Raw genomic sequence first — 24360 nt, forward strand, 5'->3', positions numbered from 1 at the left:
AAATTTATTTTAAATATATATATATATATATATATATATATATATATTTTTCAGCAAACAAACATGACGATATTTTATTAGAAAACAATGCTCTCTTTTCTAATCAATCATTTGATATTATCTACTCTCTTTTTTTCCATTTATTAAAATAAGAAAGGCAAAGTAAATTGGAAAGGAACATGAAATAGATGAAAAGGGTCAAACTACAGATAAATTAAAAAATATAAAAAGTGTATATTTAATTTCTAAGACCATGATGTGACTAATTAATTAATTATGATAAATAACAAAAAATAATAATTAACTCCAATTTCTCTGTGTCTCTACACATGGCCCTTGCTGATTTGATGGTTGATGTGCAGTCATTCATTGTGAAAAGGAAATGTAATAAAATGCTTACATCAAAATGACCTCTAGGCTCTATGAGCTGCTTTCGGTCCGGTTGATGGGCCATTTCTAAAAGTCAAAGTAGGGCGGACTTCCTTTTTCATTTCTCTGTCACGAAATAAATATGGAAGAGAAAAATACAAAGCAGCACAGACAAGGACCCCTAAAATGAGTCCCGAGTCCTAATTTTATCCGGCAAACTTTATTTATTTGTGTGATTTAAAAGTATTTGTAAAAAAAATTAAATTTTTTATTAATTTTAAATTAATATATATTTTTAGTGTTTTTAAATTATTTTGATATGTTAATGTTAAAAATAATTTTAAAAAAATAAAAAAAATATTATTAATATATATTTTAATATAAAAAATTATTTAAAAAGTAACTATTCTAAAAAAAAATTCTAAAAAAAAAGGAAAATATAATAAAAGAAAGGAGCCATTATCTTTTCAATTATTATTTTTTTTTATTATTTTCAATGCTACACAACAACATAAGGTGATTTTTAATGTATTGATATTAAAAATAAATTTTTAAAATTAAAAAATATTATTTTAATATATTTTTAAATAAAACAGCGGAATCTCAAACACTTCCTTAACATACATCATTCCCTTCACTGTTACAGCATTAATTGCGAAAATACCCCTACATGTACACTCTTCCCAGGCACCGAGAAAGACCTGCAGTCATTTCTGGTAGGCATCAGTTTTTCTCAAAGGAAAAAGTTGAGATCAAACGAGCCTGGCCTTTACCATGGCAGATCTTGCTCAGACAGATTGTCTAAGCTAGGCAAATAAATCCAATATAAAGCGGCTGAGCAAACTATCCGGTGATTCAGTTGAGGAAGGCCGGGGAATTCACTCTTCCGATGATGAGCGACTAACTTGAGAGTCGGTCTGGTAGTAAACAACATCCCCGGCGTCGCTAACGTAGTGGTCTCTTGCCATGCTTCTTATCAAGTCTCCGATTAGATGAAAAGGTAGAGGGCCTGATTTCTTTGGTTCCCGGTAATATTTCCCGAGCACTGGTTTGGCCGCCGCAGTCTATACATGCAACGAAGCAATAACAATCGGAAAAGAGAAAACAGCAGGTCAAAACAAGCAAGTCTCGCCTCAGGTCTCAGAGAGGTGATCATCTGAAGCAATAACAAACAAGTCTTGATCAAAATAAAGAAACACTCACTGCTTCGATTAAGTGATAATGTGGGATTTGAGGAAACAGATGGTGGATGATATGGGTTCCAATATCATGATGGATGTTGTTAATCCATCCATAGTCACGATCAAGCGTCGTAAGCCCTCCCCTCAGGTAACTCCATCCCTGTTCAATGACATTGAAAGATTAAAATGTAATGATTAAGCTTCAGACCAATCTTTATAAAGAGACCATAGACATTTCTTTTCTTGGTGATAAGAGTATCTAGAAAAGACCTGGCAATGAAAATCAACTTAAGCATACGACTCTAGATATCAATATATTATAGTATTAACTTGTCGCGTGTTGGGATTTAAATATAGTATCGAGATCAAGGATCAGGACAGGAAAAAAAAAAAAAAAAAACAATAACGCAGCAGTTAGGACATGCATACCTTTCCACGATACCAAGGAAGCTTGTCTTCGTGACCATGGTGATGCAGGTAAGTCACTAAATCCAGCCACATGACAAAACCCTAACATGGAACAAAAACCAAGTTAAGAAATTCCTTGAATGGAAAGACAAAACCTTTGTGGAAACTCAATTTCCATGGCAGGGAAACGGACATTTACCACATATGGAATTCCGTAGAGATTAAGCAGTTGAATAGGACCCATTACAAAGGATAAGCCAACAAGCAAAGCAACCATTGCAGCCCAGCACACGGTAGAAGTGATCACATCGATTTTCTCACTTGGGACGAACAAATCGCTGTCTGGGTGAAAGTGTGAACCGGTTTTTCCAGGACTTCTGCTCCACTGTTGAAAAGAATTTTCAGAAATCAATTTCTTCAACTCTGAATAAAATTGCTCAGCAAAAGAACACATACTTACAAGATAAATGGGGTATGCAAGCATGGGAAATGGCAGAGTGAATCGTAGCTTTTTTGTCATGTCGTCCAAACTTTTATATATTTTCTCAGACAGCTACATCAAAAAACAAGAAATTGGTAAAGCTTTTATAATGCAAACCGACAAGGGAAGAGAACCCATAAACAGAGTTTATCACTAACCGGATGCCATGATTCATCCTTCTCAACATGTCCATGGTTTTGATGATGAGTCCTATGGCTGATTCTCCTGCGAAATAGAGCCAACACAATGCATTTCCTCATTAATTCCTCAAATCAATACATTACAATTTCTGCAGACTGTGAAAAGAAACACAAAAACACAAACAATTTGTATAAATCAAAGTGCAAGATATTACCATCCATGGTAAGGAACAAGAATTGAAGAGTGCAAGATATGCCCCACCACACTATTTAGATTGTGGTTATTGGAAAAACTCCCATGGCCACTACACGAATCAAACTCAACATACAAAACACAGACTTAGCATCACCAAAACAAAAGGAACAAGCAAAATAAATAATAATAAAAAACCCAGAACCATAAACATAAAAAAAAGAAAAAGAAAAGAAAAGTGATTACCAATCATGTCCAAGAACAAAAATTGCCCAAAACATAGTCGATTGAGCAGCCCAATACAGAGGCCAAACAAGCCAATTGTTAAGATAAGCAGCAACTGCAGCTAAACCAAAAACCACAGCAACATCCCTAACAACATAGCTCATTGACCTCCATGGATCTTTAACCCAACAATGCTTTGGTATAGCAGCTCTAACATCAGACAAATTAAATGGAGGTGGTGAGCCGGGATCGAATTCTATTTCCTCTTCTCCCAGCCCATTAAAGCCATTAATTTTATTATCTTCCTCACCATATGCAACCTTAAACGGAGCACTCACTTTAAGCCCCCAATTCCTCTCCCTAAAACACCCTCTTGAAAACTTATCGAAAGGGAGTCTTTTTATATCTGTGAGTGTCCTGTTGGTGCATAAAAATCTTGTCTTTGAAGGGTTATTGTGAGAGATGATCCCAGTTCTAGGTCTAGGCAAAGTTTGAGGGAGAGGCTTTAAGCCACATTCTGACAACACCAGGCTAGCCATTGGAACCCAAACTGGGTTTGTCTGCCTCGCTTCAGACAAGGAGAGACACGGAAAGAAGAAGTGAAGCAAGAAACTAGTTAAATATACCAAAGAACAAGAGAACTAACAAGTGAAGCAAGATATATAAAAGAGAAGCCTAAAAGATTATAGTACTCTAATAATACTATATAGTTAGGAAAAAAATAAAAGATGACAGTCTCCCTCTCTCTCTTCTCCTGACCTGTGTGGTCTCTTGGGAGGTTATAAATAATGTATTTACTGTGTTGTTTTGATTGTTTTTTAAATAATTTTTTATGTTAAAATGTATATTTAAAAATATTTTTTTATTTTAAAAAAATTATTTTTGATATTAATATATTAAAATGATTTAAAAATATATATTAATTTAAAATTAATAAAACAATTAAAAAATATAATTTTTTTTAAAAACACTTTTTGAAATACATAAACGTGTGGCTTTTACTGCTGTTTGGTTCGCGTGAAACTTGCCTACCGGCCATTTAATAGGAGTTTGACCGTTTCAGGGAATTCTATTGTCTTTTTCTTTTTTTGTAGTATAAGGAATCAAGGATGATTTGGATGAATGATGATATATGAATGTGTACGGGAGATAGATTGTGTGGCAAAGATTCTGCTGTTCAACAGTGAAATTTAATAAATTTTCTTAAATACTAGCCCTAAAATTTTCAAAAAACAAAAATAAAAGATTAGGAATTTTTAAATAAATCACAAATTATTTATTAGAATAATATTTTTTATTTAATTTTATATTTTAATATTAGATTTATTCTTTTTAGACTATCTCAATATCTTGACATGAGTTGTGGGTTAAGCCAATAAACTCTAGTTTTTTTAATTATTATTTTTTAATTTTATTATTTAATATTGAATTATTTTGAAATTAGATTAGTGCTTAATAAGTTAACCTGAATTGACTACAGTTGTTTTTTGTATCTATTTTTTTAATTAATTTTTTTTTAATTTCATCATTCAACATTGAGTCAGTTAAGAAATTAAGTTTTCATAATCTGTTTTGATTTAATTTCTGTGACGGATATATTTGGTCTTATAATCAGATTCACAAGTTTTGGCATTTTAACCCCAGTTAAATCATGTTATTTTTTCAATTTCATTTCTAAAAGATTATCTCGATCTCATAACTTCGGTTACAGGTCCTTTAATATTGGATTTTCTTTTTATTGGGTAATTAGGTTGTCTACGTCTCATGACTCGAATCACGAGTTTGGCGATTTAACCAAATTGACTTTTTAAAAAAAACTTTTTTAATTAGTTTTTTCCTAATTTCATCAATTAATATTGTGTTTGATTGAAAATTAAACTTCATGATTTATTTCGGTTTACTTTTTATTAGGTTATACCAGCCTCATAACCCGAGAATAATGCTTAACGGGTTAACCTGAGTTGACTTGCCTTATTTTAATGTCATTTTTAAATTTTAATTCATACAAATTTTATCATTCAATATTAGGCTTGACATAGTCGATTAAGAATTAAGCTTCATAATTTGTTTTGATTTGCTTTTTATAGGATTTTTTTTTTTTTTTACTAGAGTTGCGATTGTTTTTAATTAGGTTGTCTTTTTTTTTTTTTTTTATATGAGTTTATTTTGATCTTATAATCTAAGTCATAGGCTTGACAGATTAACTAAGATTATTTTTATGTTTTTTTTTTAAATCATCTTCAACATTTGGCTAGTTAGGAATTGAATTTTGTTTTTTATTTCGAGTTATTTTATATAAAGTTATATCGGTCTTATAACCCGAGTCGTGGGTTTGAGAGGTTAACTTAGATCATGTTTTTAGAATTGAGAATTAAACTTTATAATTTGTTTTGATTTATTTTATTTAGAGTTATCATAATTTCATAACTCGAGTAACGGATTTGACGTGTTAATCAAGGTTGACCCAAGTCAATTCAATGTTTTGTTATTTTAATATTAAAAAAATATATTATTTTGAAATTTTTTTTTTTTAGTCAATCGATGTTTCTATAAAGTCATTCAAGTTGCTTTTAAACCCATAAAGTCAACTGAATCACATTGAATCAACTTTTATATAATTTAAATTTTTTTCCATTTAAAAATAAAAAATTAACAACTTCTAAATATTTTTTTTTCTTACATTCAAAAAGAATTTAACCCCACTCATAAAACAGCGTGGGTAAATCCTTCTGACCATCACGACAACTTTTTAGAATTACACTTTTGTGTCTGTACCCCCCCTCAATTATTAGATAATAGATACATGACATGCATATGGTATTATTGATAGAGGCGTCAAATACAGAGTATACATACAAGTTTAAGGCGGAGATGGATTTTTATATATATTTATTGTAGTTTCTATATCTGCATATATCATTATGTATAATTTTTACAGCGATGATTTTTATCATTTTTGTATAGAAATGGATATCTCTAAATGAACATAGATTATTTTAATTTTTTTATATATTGTTTGTAAAGGATGGTGTGCATATGTTTTTCTTGTTAATTTTGTTTAAGGTTTTTATTTACCAATATAAAGTCAAAAAAAAATTAATGAATTCGAAAAAAATATTGTGAATCTCTATTAGAGGTTCAACTTTAAATAAGGATAAATATAAAGACTTGAAAATTACCTTTGTATGTTTAAAGGGGAGTATAATAACTAGAAGGAATTTATAAAGGCAGAAGAAGTCTTTTGATTACATGGATCTCTATTATCATCCTTGTTTGTTATAAAATCAATAGATAAGTTGGAAAGCTAAATATTTCTAACAATTTCACCACACTCCAGTTCATAGTTATTAAATCCGGACCAATAGGTCGATTCGGGAGCTAAATCAGTTTGGATCTGTCAAACAATTGGCCAGTGCCACGACCCAACCAAACCCGGTCGACCCAGCAGGTTAACTCATGACCTAAGCAACTCGGGTGAGACCCAGGTTTTTTTTCTTTTTCAAATGTGGGATTTGAAACCCATCAATATAACATATACTTTATGTTCCCAAGAAAAAAAGTTATGCTTTTTCAATGTGAGATTTGAAACTCATTAGTATATATACTCTATGTTTCAAAGAAAAAAATTATACTTGAAATACTCTATGTTAATAAAAAAGCTATGTTTTTTCAATGTGGGATTTGAAATCTATTAGTATTTACACTTTATGTTTCCAATAAAAAGTAATGTTTTTTCAATGTAGGATTTGAAACCTATTAGTTTATATACTTTATGTTCACAAAAAAAAAAAACTATGTTTTTTCAATGTGGAAAAAAAAAATTTTTTTTTGATTTAAATACTTCAACTTAAAAGTTTATCATAATATCTTTTTAATATAGGATAAAAAAATTTAAAAAATATTATTTTAAACTTCATTTTTACAATATGTATAGTCTATATTTTACATGGATTTTTTTTCTTAATTTTTTCATATAAAATATTAAAACTTTTAATTTTTTTTTAATTTTTCCGGGTTGATCTAAATTAACCCGGATTAACTCATAAAACCCAAAACTTGAATCGAGTTTAATAACAATGCTCCAGTTATATATACCAGTGGAAATATTATACAATGAACCTAGAATTCATATATGTGGAGAGCAGTAAAAATCTTGCTACCAAATATGGAGAAAATGTTAATATTAGACATGCTTTATCTATTAATTTGAATAAACATATATGACCATGCATGAATCTATCCATGTTTTATATCTAAATGGATTATAATATTATCATTAAACCTCAATCTATAATTTGGATAATTCACTTCTAACTTGAATTGGATATTAAATTAAAAATTAATTTAATTTAACTTGATTAATCCTATAACTCAATCGACTTGAAAAATGAAATTGTAATTAGTTTTATTTGGCTAAAATTTAATTTAATTTTTAAAAAAAGTTAAGATAATATTATTTTATTTTTATTTTTTTAAAAAAATAATTATCCTAAATTAACCTAACCTTGCATGTGTCAAACGTGAGTTGACAAAGGCCTTATTGATCGCCAGCTGTGTCCACATTCAAGGCCTTGTGATGACAAGCATGTGTCAAACGTGAGATTGAAAATTAAACTTTCCTATTTTGTGTACTGAAATTGGATGGGGACACGGAAGCACTATGAAAGAAAAGATTTAGATCCCATGGATTGGAAGGGTGTGGTGGTGGTTATTATGATTAAATTTTTTTTTTTAAGAAGATATTTTTTATATTAGTAAATAAATAAATAAAAAAAAAAATATTTTTTTAAAAATACGGTTTTAATCATATTTATAAACATTATTGTTATTAAAAAAAAGAAGAAGAAGACCAAAGGGTATGTATCCTTTGAATCATGGGGTATCCATTATAGTCTAAAGGATGCAATCATGTTCGAATGGATTTGGAGATTTCTCTAGTACAATAATTGATACTAGACTTTATATATATATATATAATAAAAACTCCACTGCCATCACATTATTTTTAAAAGAAAAAACATCGAATATATCTCCATATTATTAGGATAATATTAATTTCATATATCAACTATGTTTTATATCAATTTCAGAATCACTTAACTAAAACAGTTAGATTCTCTATAAAATCACATAATTTCTATATAAAAAAAAGAGAAAAAGAGTATAATTTGAATGGAAATATGTAAAAAGCCTTAAAAATATATGTAAATTCTTAATTGAAAATTTTTCAAAGTTTGAGATTAAAATTGATATAAGAAATTATTTGGTGGTAAAATTGAGATTGTGTATATAGTTGGAGGGTAATTTTTATATTTATACTTGAAAAGTAATAAATATTTGGAAAACAAGAATGCAAGAATTTACAAAAACAGTATTTACTAAATACTATATTACTGTCAATAAAATAGCAACGAACTTGGAATACTATTACGATTTTGCAGGTATATAAAAAAATAATTTTAAATAAAAAGTAAAATATAACAATAAGAAATTTCAAAAATGAAGTTTTTAGATTATGGTCTTAAAATGGAATTCATTTACAAGTTTTATGAAATCCACTTATATTCTTGGAATTTTTTCTCATCCTATTTTATTAATGTTTAACATTACTTGCTCATACAGAAATTCCACAAGAAAAAAATCCATAATTTATTGTTTGAAAAATATTGAAAACAAGATGGCCAAAATTGAAACAGAGAAAAAATGAAAGCCTATTTTTTTAAAAAATGGTTTCATTGCTTTTTTGCTTGATTTTGCCGGGTTCAAAAATCCTTTTTGGTCCTTTTAGTTTGAAAATTAAACACTTTAGTTCAAAATTTTATTGTATTTGTATTTTAGTCCTTGAGTTTAAGAGAGGAAAATGTTTAGTGAATTTTAGAGAATTGGGCAATGGAAAATGTTTCCATTCAACTTAAAAAATAATCCCTTTTGCTAGGAAAACATTTTTCTCTTCTTAGCAAAGAAATACACTCTCTCTTCTCACTTTTCTTCACTTACTTACGAACATCAACATGTACCTGTTTTTAACAAAAACAACTTTCTCCACTACTACATTGAACCACAAGTAATTATTTTTTTTTCCCATATATTTCTTCTATTTTTAGGGTTTCATTTCTTCAATTTCAACTTTATAGATCAAACTTATTAACATGTTTTCTATGTTATGGGTTTTATTGCTTATTTCAATAAATTTTTCTATAATAATCTTATGGGTTAATCAATATTTTTTGTCATATGGTTGTATTTTCTATTCAAATTTAGGTGGCTAGAAACTACCCTCAAGTACTTTATCTTGAAACCTGATTTTGTTGAATTATGTAATTACATTTAAGGAATGTGCAATATTTTGACATATTTCAATTCTAGAAATTCTAGATTTTATAAATCTGAAAAATACTTGTTTGTTTTTTTATTAGTAATATTAGGATAGGATGAAAGACTAATTTGGAAAAGAGAAAAAAGAAAGCAAGAGAGAGAGTGGAAAAAGAAAGCAATCAATATAGAGATAATAAAAATAGATATTATATTTTTAATATTGTTTTGATTTGCTTATGTTAAAAATAAATTTAAAAAATATATTATTCTAATATATTTTTAATAATATTTTGACAATCAACCAGTATCACAATAACAAATGCCTATTAATAGTGCATTTTCCCTCTTATAATGCCACTGCAAACTCCTAAGCTAACATGAATAAAAGGCAATTGGGGAGGAATTTTCACTGTATCCTGTGAGTGAATCACTGTGTTCACCGGAAAAATAATTATATGGCTTCTCCATTCAAAACCTTAACACTTACTTTTAAGGTTATTTTACTCTTCTCACAACATCCATTAATCATTATCAAATTCAATGAACAAATAAGTTTTTTTTATCATTTTAAATATACAATGAAAAGTCTAAAATACAATCTGCATTGAAAAATCTAAAACTGATATTAAGGGATAATTTCATATTTTCATAGTAGTTTTTTCAATATTACCAATTTAGTTGAGGAAAACTTTAGTATTTTGACCAAAAAAAAAAAGTATAATGAAACAATTAAAATGCTCTTCAAAGCAAAAAATTAAAAAATAGTGTTAAGGGGCTTTTTTTTTATTAATCTTTTCACAATGATTTTTTTCATAATTATCAGGTCGACTTGGAGGTAATTTGATATTTGAATACACACATACACACACATACACACAAAGGTGGAGCTGCTTATGGTGCACTCTTTAGCACTTGCAACGCCTCTTGGCATCCAAAAATGCCTTTCCATTGTGTCATTGGAAGCATTGTCACATCCTCTTACTAATGGTGCAATGCGTGTTAGTTGTGGTTGTCCAGTTTGTTATTGGTAAACCTTTTAACTTGACTCTCTTTATTGTTGGTATTTCAACTCTAATATTTATTCTTTTGATTTTTAATTTTTCTTTTTGGTTGTTTTGTAAAAATTTTATATGTTTTCAATTTCATCATTCAATTTCAAGTTGTCATATATTATATTTTTTAATTTGGTCGTTCTTCTTTTAAATATCTTTTTAGGACTTTTGTTTAAGTGATTTTTTTTTCAATTTCATCATTTAATCAAAAAATTATTTTTAATTTTAATTTCAATTTTGATTATCATTTTTTTAATTATTTTTTGCTCCTTTTGCTCAATTAATTTATCTTTTTAATTTCACCATTTAATTAAAAATAAAATTTATTTTTTATTTCAATTTAGATCCCTATTTTTTCAATTGTCATTTTTTATCCTTTTATGTAATTGATATTTTTTTCCTAGTTAATCTTTCAACATTTAATTACTTGGGAAATTGAGCTTCGTGGTTTTTTTTTTTTCGTTTTAATACTTTAGGTCACAAGGTTGAAAAATTAATACAGATTCACATTGTTTTTTTCTTTTAAAAAACTTATTTTCTTTTTGGATTTTGGATTTTTTATATTTTCTTTTCTAATAAGTTATCTGATTTCATGATTGTGTTTATATGTTTGGTGGGTTAACTTAGATTGACTCGCTCCTTATTCCATGAATTACAGGCTTATCTTGCTAACTTGGATTGTGCCGATCTAGGTTTTTTTTGCTCTTTTTTTTACTCAATTTCATTCTTTGTATTTAATGGGTTGAGAATTAAGTTACATTGTTTGTCATATTTTACAAAAAATATTTTTTCTTATATTATATTATCGTTATCACCTTTTTTTTTTATTAATTTTGTCCATTACTTATAATTATATTTTTTATCATTTGATTAAAATAAAACTAATTTTTTAAAACCTGTTCAATCAATAACTTAAGACTTAAATGTTTTTTTTTTAAAAACACATTTGCTTTACCTAAACATTATTTTTAATGGAAAAAAATCCCGTTGCGCAACGCAGGCACACTACCAGTACCTCTCCTCCATTTCCATATGTGCGTGGAGAAATTCTATCATATTTGTATAAGGTTGAAATTTAAGGTAATTTTGTAAATAAAACTTTAATTAGAGATAGATATACCAAAGGTTGGATATGTATATATGTATGTTTATTTTACATAATATTAGTCTAACTATTTTACATGATTTTGACCTAAATCTTCGTTATTTTTTTTTATTTAATGGAAAGGGATATTCTCAAACTAAAATAAGATAATACTAAGCTAGCTTTAAAATTATCTTTGTATATAATTATTAAATCCACTTGGAAGTACCTGAAAAACTTAAAATTTAAAATCTATTTTTAATTAAATTAAATAAGATATTGATATAAAAAACCTAACTGACATGGTTTAAACCCAAGTTCGATACTAAAAAAAAAATTTTTTATTATTTTAATAAAAAATAATTAATTTGGATGGACTGTATAACCTGTAAATTGATAAAATAATTTTCAAGTCAGTTTCTGGGTTGGGTCTGTCAATTATGGTCTTGTTGTTCCAATGTAAAAAGGGGCCCTAAGGCTCGAGCGGAATAGTATTTGGCCTTGGCCCGTTTTTCTCGAAATAAAATCGCAGAGAAAAACAACGTCAAAAGCCGCTCAGTAGACTTTACAGCAATCCGTCATCATCCCTGTCCTTGCTTTCTTGCTAGAAATGGATCGATCTCAAATCCTCCTTCTAGGCTTACCAATCTTTCTGTTTTGCTCAGACATTCTAAATCTCTTCACAACATCACCACCTCCAAAACCAACTCCAAATGATCACCACAACATCCATCAATTCCAAACAAAACCTCAACAAGTTCTTCAACAACAGCCACTTCAATTTCCCACACAGGTATCTTTAAACTTCACAAATTTCATGTTTCTTTATGCTTTTCACATAATCGAAGTGGGTTTTCTTTCTTTGTGATAATCTTTAATGTTTTGATGAGATGCAGAAATCAAGCACCATCGTTGGAGGACTGGGCAATATTGGGTTTGGCAACGTTATTAACATCAACTTCTGTGTTTCTTGTTCTTACAGGTTTAATCCATTCTCCACATTTTCTGAATGCTGTTGTTGTTATATTAAACTGAAATCGTTTAGGTTCCGTTTGATATGATTGATTTAAGTTTCTTTTTTACTCATAGAAAAGTTATAAATATGCTTGGTTAGAAATCTTGTTACAAAATTTAGTCAAAATTTTGATTTAATTTTACTTTTGACTTGTGGATGTTAACTTACATTAAATATATTCTTTAGAAAAGTTGCTTTGAGTAATTTTTATCAAACTTGCTTTTAATATAAACTTAAAGTCATTTGAAAATTATTTATGAAAAACAACTTTGAAGTATTACTTAAAGTCAAAATTCACTTTTTATAAGTTATGTCAAATGGACTTTTAATTTACCTGAGTTTAACTTGCATTGGTGGTGATTGGTTATAAATTATTTTTCATAATTGTGCACCATCAAGAATCAAGATTATTTGCCATAATTATTTTTCCAATTTTGTGGACAGTTTTTTTTTTTTTTTTTTTTTATATATAATTAAAAGCAGAGTAAAGGGAGGTATTTTTCTCATTCATGTGGGAACAAATTAATAATATTAATTAGATCTAATATTTAGTTTTAGGATTTGTGGTTACCGTTTTTAATCCTAGTTTTTTTTCTCTTACATTTAATGTTCACGGATAAGTTGTGTTTCTTTTGGCAGAGGAACTGCTGTGACTATGAAAAATATGCTGGAATCAGAATTTCCTGGGATACAGGTTATTTTGGCAAACTATCCTGCTTCGCTTCCAAAGCGCCTACTCAGCAAAGTAGTTCCTGCTGTTCAGTTTGGAGTAATTGGGATAATATTGGCAGGCGAACAGATTTTTCCAAGGTTAGGATTTGCAGCTCCACCCCCGTGGTATTATTCGCTACGTGCAAACAGATTCGGAAGTATTGCTAGCACTTGGCTTTTTGGAAACTTAATCCAATCATTCCTTCAGAGTTCCGGTGCTTTTGAAGTATTTTGCAATGGTGAATTGGTAAAGTCACTTCTTTTTTTAATGTCGCATGTTGTCTTTAATTTCCTTTTCCTTTTATGCTATGAATGATACTGCAATTTTAGACTTAGGAGGAGATAACCTTAAATACCTGCATATAGGTTGTTAGGATGATTTGTAGGAACAGATGTGGTATGTATAAAAATGCTTTCTTCTGTGCTCTCCTCATTGTAGGTTTTCTCCAAGTTGATGGAGCATCGGTTTCCTGGTGAAATTGAGTTGAGGGATGTTGTTGGCAAAAGACTTGCTAACAGATGATTTGTTCAGGACAATGTGGGAGATGTCTGGTCCTAGTGAGTGTTCCGAGGAGGCTACGAATAAAATTTTCAATGAGTTACATTGTTCACATTTATGATGCAACTTTCTACTTCTACTCACTCTTGAAGCTGACAATAACACGCTGCATTGGTTTCCAGGTCTTCTGAAGGTCTGTTTCGTTTCTTCTTTTTTAACTTTTGGTATCCCATCCTCTTTTTAGACTCTAGATGGCCTTCAGTGCGCTCTGTGATGCTACATTTGTACAAGTTCAGTATCTTGGCGTAAGCCTAGCTATGATACTTTTCAGCTATGATACTTTTCGACAATTTTTGGTGCATTGCCTTCAGTGGTTACGAGTTTATTTTCTATGGAAAGTGTTCCGAGGAAAATAAATAATAATGGAACATTAACTGTGAATCCAAGAGACCATTGAAGAACCAGTCCTATTCATGGAATTGGTGATTGGGAAGTTGGAGGAAAGCTGCTTTTATAGTGTGTCATCTATAGAAATGCAAGCACAGTTGAAAATTACTCCTATACTTATCAAAGTACAGGTTCTTAATTTTATAATGAATTACATGCCAACAAGCATGCTTTAGGTATAATCTCGTGCTGGTGTCTTGGAGAAATATCACCATGCACAAAGGGGGTAAACAAACAGAAGGGAAAACCTGAAAAAAAGTGTCAGATAGCTAGCATATCAGGCCTCTTTTATCTTTTATCATATTTGCCACCATTTTCGTTTCTCCATCTTCTTGAGAAGTTCATTTGCCAATGATGCATAGTCTTCTGAATTACCTTCCAGCTCTTCAGTTTGATTGTTGATTTTCTGATAATTATTATACAAACAAAAATAAAACAAAAAATCATTTAGCAGATGGTAAGAATACGCTGCTTGTGTATAACAATTCAAATTTCAGAAAGCAATATAATTGTGATTGTCAAGGAATGTATGAAGGCTGAAGAAATCCAAAAACGGGTAATTTGCCTAAGCAGGTCATCTGGAGAAAAATTATGACACGAAATGAATCTAGGGAAATTAAACAACGAAAACAAAAGATGTTTAGGTCTATCCTTGGAATCTTACACCAAGCTTTTCCTGCCTTTGCACCAGCTTGTTCTTTGCACTCATAGCCAGGGAAGAGGCATCCTGAAATTATTTACCAAACCGGAAAACACAATCAATACAAATGTGGTGGCCTTACCTATGAAATAAGAGTTCATTGATTTTAATCAAGATGCGACCTTACCTTGGATTTTCTGTACTTGGCTACGATTTCTCCAAGGTTCCTGCTTCTGGGCTTTGTTTCCTCGCCATAACCCAATAAATTTTCCCTTCCTGTTCTCTTCTCTGCAAAATTAGAGATGATTACTGCCCAATATATATCATACAAGCTGACACACGATAGCTCAGATTTACCTCTCCTTTTGCTTTGAACTTCATTGGATGATTTGGTCGCCATGTAGCAGGTTCAGTGTTTCCGTATCAGTTCCGATGAAGAAAACACAAGAACTGAGAGGGATAGATGAAGAGAATAGAGTTTTTGGGTTTATTAATGTAATTAGCTTCACATACCTATATTAAGCCCCACCATAATTAGCATGCTTTAAGCTCCACTGGCCTATATTAAGCTCCACAACTCCCTGAAACGTCTAATTTAGTAAAATCTGATCTCCAGTCATAATTTGGGCCATTTTTAGCCCTGCATTTTTAATTTTCAGCACCTGGAACCCCAGGTGCAACACCCTCAAGTAACACGGCCAAATCACAAATTCACAAAGCAATCTAGAGAAAACTGATGCTATTTATTTGAACCTGCTTGTCTTGCAGCAAGAACCTTGCCTTGTAAAACAACATAAAGAGGCCACAATCGTAGAACCAGCAACAAATAGCAAAACCCTTGCATCTGGCTGGTATAATGCCGAGAAAAATCCAGTCCCGTTTAACAAACCTTCTGGTTTCTCTCAGTTAATGAATGGGCAGAATCGGTTTCAGTGAATCAATCTCTTTTTATTTCTAGAAAACAAAAAAATTCTATACAACAAATGAAAATAATAAGAAATGTCTCGAGCTTCCGTGTTTTACAAATTGCACAAAAAATTGAACTGCAGTCGGATAAATTAACATACATTAGAGATTCAAAAAATGCACTCCTAAAACTCACGACAAAAAGGGTACAAACAATCAAAACCCATGCCAGTAAGCTAGACTTCTATTTTCTTCATATTTGCCACCATTTTCGTTTTTCCATTAACTTGACAAGCTCGTTTGCCATTGATGAAAAGTCTTCGGCTCCACTTTGGAGCTCTGCAGTGCGCCTACTGATTCTCTGGTGAGAGTGATAAAAAGGTATCTTTAGGGGTCATTAAGACAATCTATGCACAGTTAACAGATCTAGACGGATGAGCTGACATTCACTGACTTGACCATGAGACATAACCAATGTATTATTCTACAGGGAAATCAACAAAGCAATGAAATTGTCTTGTGAATTTCTCAGTTAGCTTTGCGAACAAAAGCGGCAAAAATAGGGTGACATGAGATGGGAAACTCCCAATTCATTGTTGCCACAAAGAATTGGCATCTTCTCTTTTCTCTCATCATTTCCACTCAACAAAACCTACAAGTTAGTTTAGCTTTAACAAAGTAGAAGCCATTTTATCCATTTCAAATACCAAAGCAATCTCACAGAAATCTTAAATCCATAATATCTTACTTCAAGTTTTTCCTGCCTTTCTACAAGCTTGTTTCTTGCTTGTGCAGCAGCCGAAGAAGCATCCTGAACACAGTAACCACATCAGACAAGGAAATCCATTCGAACAGATGTTATGATGGAGGAGACAAGTTGATCACAGGAAATTACCCCTGCTTTTCTGTATTTAGCCATAATTTCTTCAGGTGTCCTAAGTTTGGGCTTCATATCATCAGTCGCACCTAATAATTGCTCCCTTTCTGACCGCTTCTCTGGAGTGCAAAAACTGTAGTGTTAAATGACCAGCATCAGTTAAAACTTGCTTAACGTGTGTAAAAATCAAATTTACCTCTCTTCATATTCTTCACGTCTTGTGCTGAAGTAGTTGCTGTGGGTAGAGAAGGTTCATCTATCTCAATATCATCTGCACAAGGACAGTTTTTAGAATGGGAGAGAAAAGACTATGGTATAGATAGGCATGGGTAATAACATATATTAAGGTCCACAAACCTATATTAAGCTCCACAACTTCCTCACTATCTACTGCAGTTCGATATGAATCTGAGAATGGCTGCTTCGAAAAAGCACCTTCAAGATGACTAAAATCAGATTTGGGACTCGGAGTAATATCCACACTGTGGTCTACCTTTCCCCCTTTAAAGCCTTTGACAATGCCACCGAGAATCCCAGGTTTAGTACCCTGTAACAACATAAGATAAGATACAAAAACAAAATTATACTTATAATAATCTGAAACTGATGTTAGTAATTTGCACCTGCTTCTTCTTCTGATTCGAGGAGAAATTAAAGGCAGCGTCGGCGGCAGCGGCAAGTACCTTATCATGAAGACATGGAAGAGACTCTGGAATCCTACAAAGAGCATTGCAGGTCTGTCAGATGTTCGCTTTCCTACTAATAAGCACAACTGAAATTTACAACGAAGATTGTCCAGGCATTGGCTATACATGCATGGCATTAGTTAAACATGCTTTTTCATTATATACCTGAAACAATTTTCACCGGAAAATAGTGAGATGAAGGCCAATTCACACCCATGAGCCTACAAAATTATTAACATTAGATATAATCATAATAGTTGTGAAGAGTGCAGAACAATTAGACTGTGATATATTGAAGTGACAACACACCCATGGCTCAAAAAGGTAGACATTACAAGCAGTAGTTTAAGAAAGTACGCAGTAGTATAAAAAGGTAGACATGGCATGCATAAGTTTAACATGGAAAAAACAAGTACGAAGATGATTTTCTGACTATGTCAAAATTTTAGAAGCAAATAATACCACTGTAATCTGTCCATTATCACAACTCATCATCTTCTCCATGTTTGCCTTGAAATTCCACCTTAGAACTGACATTAAGGAGGTTTCTTTCACCAACTCTAAACCCGAAAATGATCTGTCCAAATATAGGCAATATCAACAATATTGCTACTAGTAATACTATTTAGATGTGCAGTACGAAAATGCTGGAAAGTAATCTGCATTATTATGAAGATGAGAATTTCACCTGATTTCTATTACTCCGCTCTGGAACAGCAAAACCACTCCACAAATGTTTCCCTCTTTCCTAAAAGTTGAAGCCCAACAGCAAGGTTTTGCATGTTTCACTTTACAAATGGTTTTGTTGTTTCCCTAAGGAAGATATATTAGTTGGACTGCAAACAGAGTAAATCATTGTTGAAAGTAAAAACAAAAAAAGGCAATGGAGCTACCTGAATAACATTCTTTGTAGAGTATAAGCACAATGAATACTCACAACAAAGCAAAATAAATGAATCCAGCAATCTTTCTCTGGTTAGTGTGTTAACTGAAGAGTGATGCTCATTATTATGTGAACTAATCCCTGTTGAAGTTGTTGTATGTTCAGATTCATTCTTGGCTGTGAAATTTTGGTCAGACTCCTCCAGCTGCTTTCCATCTGTTAAGCCAGGTACAGAAGGACTGCCATCTGTTGAAAAAAATAAAAATAAAATTCCAGAACTTATTTGTGAAAGTCAAATACAAAGAAACAAAACTCTTATTTACTTCTACTTTAAGATTATACTTGCCTATAACATACATAGAAATTGCAACTGATTTCTTTTTTGGATGCCATGGACGGGAGCTTATCATTCTACCGGTTCCACCATCAATCATATAAATAGTTGCATCCTTGGTAAGGAAAAACATGACTTGCTCTGTAGGGTTGATTGGCATATTAGAATCTGAATGCTTTGGGCTTTTCACAAGGCTACAAGTATTTATACATTCAACCCAATTCACTGAAATGACTGGCGAGCAAGAGCTGGATACAGATTCTGTAGAGAACAAAACTGCTAATGAACTCGTATCAAGTACAGCCACCTGAAATGAAAGCATACAAGACAAGAATTCATATGAACAAAGAAACTAAAAGCCCCAGTCAATAAACTTAGCATGAAAACAATCAAAACAACATAATACAAATGACAATACAGACAATACTCACACGACCACATTCAAGCCCCACAGCAAGCTTGGCTCCATAATTAGCAAACTGTAGTGCAAGAATAGGAGAATTGAGAAGAGAAAAAACAGCTCTAAGTGGAGGACCTTTCCCTTGAGGCAACGTGTGAACTATGAGACGAGTAATAAATCTATTAGTTTGAGCAAGTAGAGATTTAATGATACTTTCTCAAAACAAATGCAATATCAATGATCCAGTGACAAGAAATGAACTGTCTGCAGTGAAAGGACCATGTAAATGAGGAACTTTTCTATCTAACTGAAAATGGAAGCTTTTTCAGTAATAGTTTCCATATCAGATGCCTGAAATCAATTAAATGATTAAGTAAGCTTGCCATTTTTCTATCTGCAGCAGTTTGCATATGATTAGTGACCAATAGTGGTTACAATCTAGCGAGCTGGAAAATCAAATGAGGTAACAAAAAGATATGTTCTCAGAGTTGAAAGCCTTCATGCCACGAAGTCAATTGCTCAAATTCTTAGCAATTTGAAAACTTTTTCCAATATGTACTATTTTGAAAAAAGTTCTGACATTTTAAAACCAGTTTTAACAACAGGCCAATTGCAAAAATTTGAAATTTTAGCATAGTCAATATTCTATGTATGAATTTCTTTTTGCAATTGATAATGGTAATGAGCAGGAATTCTATTTTTGTCTCGATGAAAGTTCATAACTCATCTTGAAACAGAAAGTAAAACTGGATCTCAAATTTGGACTCTCTTGCTAAAGAAAGTTAATGTTTGAAGAAAAAAAAAGTGTGTGCGCTTCTAGAGAAGGACCTCCTACAACTTACCTTCATGTTTAGTATCTATGAGAAAGTGGAAGGTAGTCTCATCTGAGCTGCCATTCAGGTTATAAATGCGAACCTATACATCAATGACATAGGTATGGTAAATACAGAAAAAAATGGCAAGTACACATTAGTTAGAAGGGAAAAGAAAAACCACTAAAGAAACATCTCTGACCAGTCCACATTTGTTGCCAACAGCCAGACTTAGTGTTAGGGAACAGAAGTCTAAATTCGTCACTGGATCACTAAATCCAGCCACTTCTATGCTTTCAACCTGACAATCATATGAAACTAATAAGAATAAAAAATATGCATTCAACCTAAGAGCAACAATTTCACGGATAATGATAAAAGTATCTCAAACCTCGCCTTCTACAATGCAAATAAGTGATAAGGCAGGATATGTGGCATCCCATAACCTTACAGATCCATCTAGATAACCTGCTATGTACACTCTCTCAACACCAGTATGTTCTGTGAATGACAGATGACTGGGCACACCCCCAGTCAAGGGCCAATTTGCAGAACCACCCTGGAATGGTGTGGATCCGTGTTTTGTAGCTGTGGCTATCTGAGAGATAATTTAGCATATGAAATGCTTTAATGACACAGATTAACAGAAAAACTAAACATTTCAAAACAGAATAATTTAGGAGTTTAAGATACCTCGGAAAACATCTTTGATGAGTTTCCTCCTGAGGGCAACGTAATGAACTTCGCCACAGTTATGGGTGGATCTACTGTAGGTACTACCATGGGAAATCCCATATTCAAGACACTTGCTTTATGCTTTTGCCGAGATGGTAAGGCAGACAAGCTAGCATCATCAAAAAGATGAAGTTGTCCAGGGTTTGCCAATACAGAAACAGCAGCTTTGGGATTACCCTCTGTTGGTCCAGAACTTGGTAACAAAATCATGTCCGCAAAAGAGCCGGCAAGTGTGATATCCATGCGACCAACACATCTCACTGTTTCCATCCTAGATGACCACTCTAAAGCTAACACCTGTGCCACTCAGATCACTTATGAGACCAAACAATTGAAGGTTGAAAAACTCCAAACATCAGTTCAGTAAATGATTCAGTGATTGCACCATGAAAAGTGCCACATGACTACTACATTTTAGTCCTTAATGTCATTTTTACAATGTACCATTCAAAAACTGGACCCAGGCCCCTAAAAAAGCTTACAATTTAAATAGCAACTGTATCATTTAAAAAATGTATTTGAATGCTTGCCTTTTCCTTTCTCTGTTAACAAAGATTGCAATGCTCTTTGAGAATTAAACTAATTCCTCACTTTGACTCTTCCATTCCCTCCATGCCCTGGCTGATAGATGCTAGAGGAAGAGTCAAAGGGAGGTTCTGTTGAGTCATAAACCAACTCTTGGGGGTTATTCATATAGTTACGAGCTATTCCAGTCCCACAAGACAGTTCACTCTATCAGTGAAATCTATTCGAAAGTTTGAGTTTGTAACTGACATAACTTCATAGAAAACAAATAGAAACAAATTATGAAGCTCAATTCTCAATCAAGTTAATGTTGAAGGATGAAAAACAGCATTTAAATTCAAAGTCAAATCCATTCTACAATTAGGTGTAGGTGGACTGATGCTTGATAATTATTGATTTTTTTTTTTTTTTTTTTTTTTTTGTATTTAGAGAAAATTAGTGTTTGTTAGGAGTGAAATTGAAAGTGAAGGGATGAAATTAAAGCTCTTAAGGTGCTGCATGAGCATTTCAATTTAACAAGAAAAAGACATCCTATCAGCAAAAACAAACCTAAATAAAGACGAATATCAATAGGAATGACTAGAATTTCACTATACATGCATCAGTAATGAATTAACAATTAAAAATGAAAGGTACAAAATACTATGAAAGTCATATTCCTTTTGAATTCTTTTTTTTTTTAGTTGCTAAAAGCTCATCTAATGCACGAAGCCCAGACAATGGATTTGGAATGTAGATCTGAACCTATCCTTGAAAATCATGTGGGCTTTTCCGATAGCAAGACTTACATTTCATATTATGTTTTTTATTCTTTTGAAGAATCTAAAGTGCTTTCTCATAAGAGATAAAAAGATAGAGAACAGTATACAAATGTATGCCAACAAAAATAAAGAAATAGGAAATTGCTAAGAAGAAAAATAACTCACTGTTAGAACTTCTTCAGATCCTATTTCATCACCACCATAGATAAACAATCGGCCATCACCATCATTACTAGGTCTATCACTTGTGGACCAATGTAAAACAATAATAGGGAGCCTCTTTTCAGCTGATGATAATTGTAACTTAACAATATTGCTGTTTGTCGATTCATTTTTTTGACCTCTAGTGAAAGAAGCAGTTGATGTTTTCCAAAACAAGATATCCCCGTCTAAATATCCCACTGCAAGGATGGACCCATTTGAAGATGCCCAACTTAGAGCTGTGATCTCTTTCTCCTCTAAATGATGATGAGATGTATCTTTGGGAATATTAGGGTCTACATTTTTAGAATCATCCTTCAGTTGGAGATCCTTGCCACCTCCAACAAAAAGGATCCGACCTTCAGAAACATCCCAGAGAACTATCAATCCATTTTGATATGCAATCAGAACCCTGCAAAAGAATTATGATTTTTAAATTTCGAGTAGAGATTAAAACATAAAATCTCAATGATAAAAAACCAATTCCAAGCTCATGAGTCACAACTTATATGCATTAAAGAAAACAGAATGGTGCTAGAAGGGAGATGGAAAATAACACCAAAGCCAGACTTTCCATCAAACTTCCAAAATAAAAAATAATTTAAAGTAGATGATTAAGCTCTTATGTCTTGCCTATTTCCTGAAGAATGAGGCTGAGGAAGAACTCCAACAATAGGTTGGTGATCGGGAGATGGAAATCCAGCTGCTTCTGTGAAACACAAGACCCAAACAGTAAGAATGAAGTAAGAACCGGAGCACACTGGAGCCACAAGAACACTCAAAAACTTATTAGTACAATGTACAGAAGAACAAGAGAAATAAGAGCCTCAACTATTCAACGAAAGAAGAAATTACCCTTTAAAGAGTTTGCAGTTATATGATAAGGCAACCACAAAAGTTTAGCATCTTCAGAATCATACTTCAGCACGGACATTGAACCGTGTTCATCTCCAATATACCTATGCAGCATTGTTCCAGCAATCATTTCCACTCTCATTCAATTAGCAGAAAATTAAACATGTATGTAACACTTTATAATTTACATCAATTCTGTACATGAAACAAGAGCGACTGATTACAGAAAACGCAGTTATATTCAATTCCCATTGTAATGAACATGCTAAGCATCTGCTCTCCAGATTCCAGACCTGCAAAAATGAGTTAAACAGGTAACCATACTCAATGAATTTAATCAAAATCATACACAACTTATGGAACATTGATTTTTAAATCAGCAATCAATTGAAAAGCATGCAAGCAGCGAGCAACAAGAAGAAACTCAACAAAATGACCAAACACAAAAATCTAGCTGACTTTTCATGTAAGTTTATAGCAGAATACAAAAACCATGCACGTCGCTGCTGTAGAACCATACCTGAATATCATTCTCAATAGAAATGCTGATCAAGAATCCTTGATTCTGTAAGAACTGCCAAATGAAACCAAACATCAATTTCTGATCAACAAATAATTGATGATCGAATGCATCAATTAACAATAAAAAAAATATATTCCAAATGATACCGAGCGTCAAAATTCCAATTGAAAATACAAAAATACTCCACATATGTTGTAAGAATAATAACCTCTATGTTCTTGTAAGGCAGTTGCTTCGGTGACGTAAAAAGTGCTTCAATACCATCACCACCAATCACTTTAATTCTCCCATCCCTGCAATCAAACCAATTAAAATGCAGTAAATAATCAGCATTCACTCCTCAACGCTACAAATTATATTTTAACCTGAAAAAAAATTACAGTGTGGCAATAGCCAAAAGGCGCTGAATGGGATCAAAAGCAAGAAGGGAAGCCGTGGACGGAATCCCGTAGTGTATAACAACTTGCAAATCAAAGTCCGCTGCCGTCAAGCTGCTGCGTTCCTCGTTATTCTAGATCAATAAATTACGAGGTCGGTTACTTTCAGTTAATGATGACTTCAAGGTGATTAACATTTTAATTAGCATTATAGAATTTGATTTTCCTACGCATGCTTGAAATTATTAAATTAATAACTGAAGATCACTTAAATTGAAAAGAACGGCAAAAAAGAATTATTTAAATGGAAATGAAACCCTAGAGAATAATCAATAATCAAAAAAATTGAAAGAAAAAGTGAGAAAGGTGAGAGTTGATGACCAACCTGGTGATGGTGGAGGAGGACGGCTTTTTGAATGAGTCGCTTGGCAGAAAGCATGGCGATTCGGAGAGGTTGGAAAATGTGAGAGATTATTTGTTGATTAATAAAGACTAGAGTTTTACTTTGTTGGAGTGATTATACCGATGCTGCTGCTGCTGCTGCTAGCACATTGCTGGACCTGGCTTTACTGGTCAATGAAATAAAGGAAAACAATACTTTTAAGCGTTGATAATTCTTCACAGTTTGTTACTCTGTGGTTTCAATTTTCAATTCAAATATTCCCTCAATCATTCTGCTTTTCAGAACTATATAATTATTTATATCTATAAATAGTAACCTTTAA

At 32.0% G+C, this 24360-nt stretch overlaps 4 protein-coding genes across 9 annotated transcripts; 1 reads left to right on the forward strand and 3 right to left on the reverse strand.

Moving 5' to 3' along the window:
- Positions 1-968: 968 nt before the first annotated feature.
- LOC118037588 (omega-3 fatty acid desaturase, chloroplastic) lies at positions 969-3747 on the reverse strand. The gene is made up of 8 exons (XM_035043627.2): positions 3019-3747; positions 2795-2884; positions 2598-2664; positions 2419-2511; positions 2158-2343; positions 1980-2060; positions 1573-1710; positions 969-1433 (listed from the first exon to the last, which is right to left on the reverse strand). The coding sequence occupies exons 1-8, from the start codon at positions 3534-3536 to the stop codon at positions 1248-1250; spliced, it is 1359 nt and encodes a 452-aa protein (XP_034899518.1). The 5' UTR covers positions 3537-3747; the 3' UTR covers positions 969-1247.
- Positions 3748-11982: 8235 nt separating this feature from the next.
- Positions 11983-14002, forward strand: LOC118037437 (selT-like protein). The gene is made up of 4 exons (XM_035043410.2): positions 11983-12241; positions 12345-12430; positions 13103-13421; positions 13614-14002. The coding sequence occupies exons 1-4, from the start codon at positions 12059-12061 to the stop codon at positions 13695-13697; spliced, it is 672 nt and encodes a 223-aa protein (XP_034899301.1). The 5' UTR covers positions 11983-12058; the 3' UTR covers positions 13698-14002.
- Positions 14003-14203: 201 nt separating this feature from the next.
- On the reverse strand, positions 14204-15535 carry LOC118037438 (uncharacterized). 2 transcript variants are annotated; one of them, XM_035043413.2, is made up of 4 exons: positions 15118-15535; positions 14948-15048; positions 14785-14847; positions 14204-14526 (listed from the first exon to the last, which is right to left on the reverse strand). In XM_035043413.2, the coding sequence occupies exons 1-4, from the start codon at positions 15158-15160 to the stop codon at positions 14419-14421; spliced, it is 315 nt and encodes a 104-aa protein (XP_034899304.1). In that variant the 5' UTR covers positions 15161-15535; the 3' UTR covers positions 14204-14418. The 2 variants fall into 2 exon arrangements, with proteins under 2 accessions (XP_034899304.1, XP_073261371.1); XM_073405270.1 differs by having other exon boundaries at positions 14948-15535.
- A 152-nt stretch (positions 15536-15687) lies between these two features.
- Positions 15688-24255, reverse strand: LOC118037436 (lethal(2) giant larvae protein homolog SRO77-like). Of its 5 annotated transcripts, XM_035043406.2 has the most exons (24): positions 24021-24253; positions 23639-23769; positions 23467-23551; positions 23256-23309; positions 22937-23028; positions 22736-22839; positions 22514-22589; positions 21845-22292; positions 20352-20690; positions 20050-20256; positions 19861-19959; positions 19689-19761; positions 18878-19005; positions 18459-18753; positions 18123-18358; positions 17918-18042; positions 17692-17806; positions 17395-17450; positions 17167-17260; positions 16901-17090; positions 16740-16814; positions 16562-16662; positions 16415-16477; positions 15688-16027 (listed from the first exon to the last, which is right to left on the reverse strand). In XM_035043406.2, the coding sequence occupies exons 1-24, from the start codon at positions 24072-24074 to the stop codon at positions 15920-15922; spliced, it is 3348 nt and encodes a 1115-aa protein (XP_034899297.1). In that variant the 5' UTR covers positions 24075-24253; the 3' UTR covers positions 15688-15919. The 5 variants fall into 5 exon arrangements, 4 of the variants coding, with proteins under 4 accessions (XP_034899297.1, XP_073261369.1, XP_034899300.1 ...); XM_073405268.1 differs by lacking the exons at positions 22937-23028; positions 23639-23769 and having other exon boundaries at positions 24021-24252; XM_035043409.2 differs by lacking the exons at positions 23256-23309; positions 23467-23551; positions 23639-23769; positions 24021-24253 and having other exon boundaries at positions 22924-23028.
- Positions 24256-24360: the final 105 nt, after the last annotated feature.

Source organism: Populus alba, chromosome 16 (assembly GCF_005239225.2).
Source record: "Populus alba chromosome 16, ASM523922v2, whole genome shotgun sequence".
In the NCBI taxonomy this organism is placed as follows: Eukaryota; Viridiplantae; Streptophyta; class Magnoliopsida; order Malpighiales; family Salicaceae; genus Populus; species Populus alba.

Excerpts from the sequence above, each read along its gene's own strand:
- LOC118037588 (XM_035043627.2), bottom strand. The coding sequence starts at position 3,536 with ATGGCTAGCCTGGTGTTGTCAGAATGTGGCTTAAAGCCTCTCCCTCAA. Across the intron at positions 2,061-2,157 it reads TCTACGGAATTCCATATGTG|GGTTTTGTCATGTGGCTGGA; the intron begins GTAAATGTCCGT and ends GTTCCATGTTAG. Across the intron at positions 1,434-1,572 it reads ATTATCACTTAATCGAAGCA|ACTGCGGCGGCCAAACCAGT; the intron begins GTGAGTGTTTCT and ends TTGCATGTATAG.
- LOC118037437 (XM_035043410.2), top strand. The coding sequence starts at position 12,059 with ATGGATCGATCTCAAATCCTCCTTCTAGGCTTACCAATCTTTCTGTTT. Across the intron at positions 12,242-12,344 it reads CACTTCAATTTCCCACACAG|AAATCAAGCACCATCGTTGG; the intron begins GTATCTTTAAAC and ends GATGAGATGCAG. Across the intron at positions 12,431-13,102 it reads TGTGTTTCTTGTTCTTACAG|AGGAACTGCTGTGACTATGA; the intron begins GTTTAATCCATT and ends TTCTTTTGGCAG.
- LOC118037438 (XM_073405270.1), bottom strand. The coding sequence starts at position 15,160 with ATGGCGACCAAATCATCCAATGAAGTTCAAAGCAAAAGGAGAGGTAAA. Across the intron at positions 14,848-14,947 it reads CCAAGTACAGAAAATCCAAG|GATGCCTCTTCCCTGGCTAT; the intron begins GTAAGGTCGCAT and ends AAATAATTTCAG. Across the intron at positions 14,527-14,784 it reads AAAGGCAGGAAAAGCTTGGT|AAAATCAACAATCAAACTGA; the intron begins GTAAGATTCCAA and ends AATAATTATCAG.
- LOC118037436 (XM_035043406.2), bottom strand. The coding sequence starts at position 24,074 with ATGCTTTCTGCCAAGCGACTCATTCAAAAAGCCGTCCTCCTCCACCAT. Across the intron at positions 23,552-23,638 it reads CTTTTGGCTATTGCCACACT|GGATGGGAGAATTAAAGTGA; the intron begins GTAATTTTTTTT and ends GTTTGATTGCAG. Across the intron at positions 16,478-16,561 it reads CTAAATACAGAAAAGCAGGG|GATGCTTCTTCGGCTGCTGC; the intron begins GTAATTTCCTGT and ends TACTGTGTTCAG.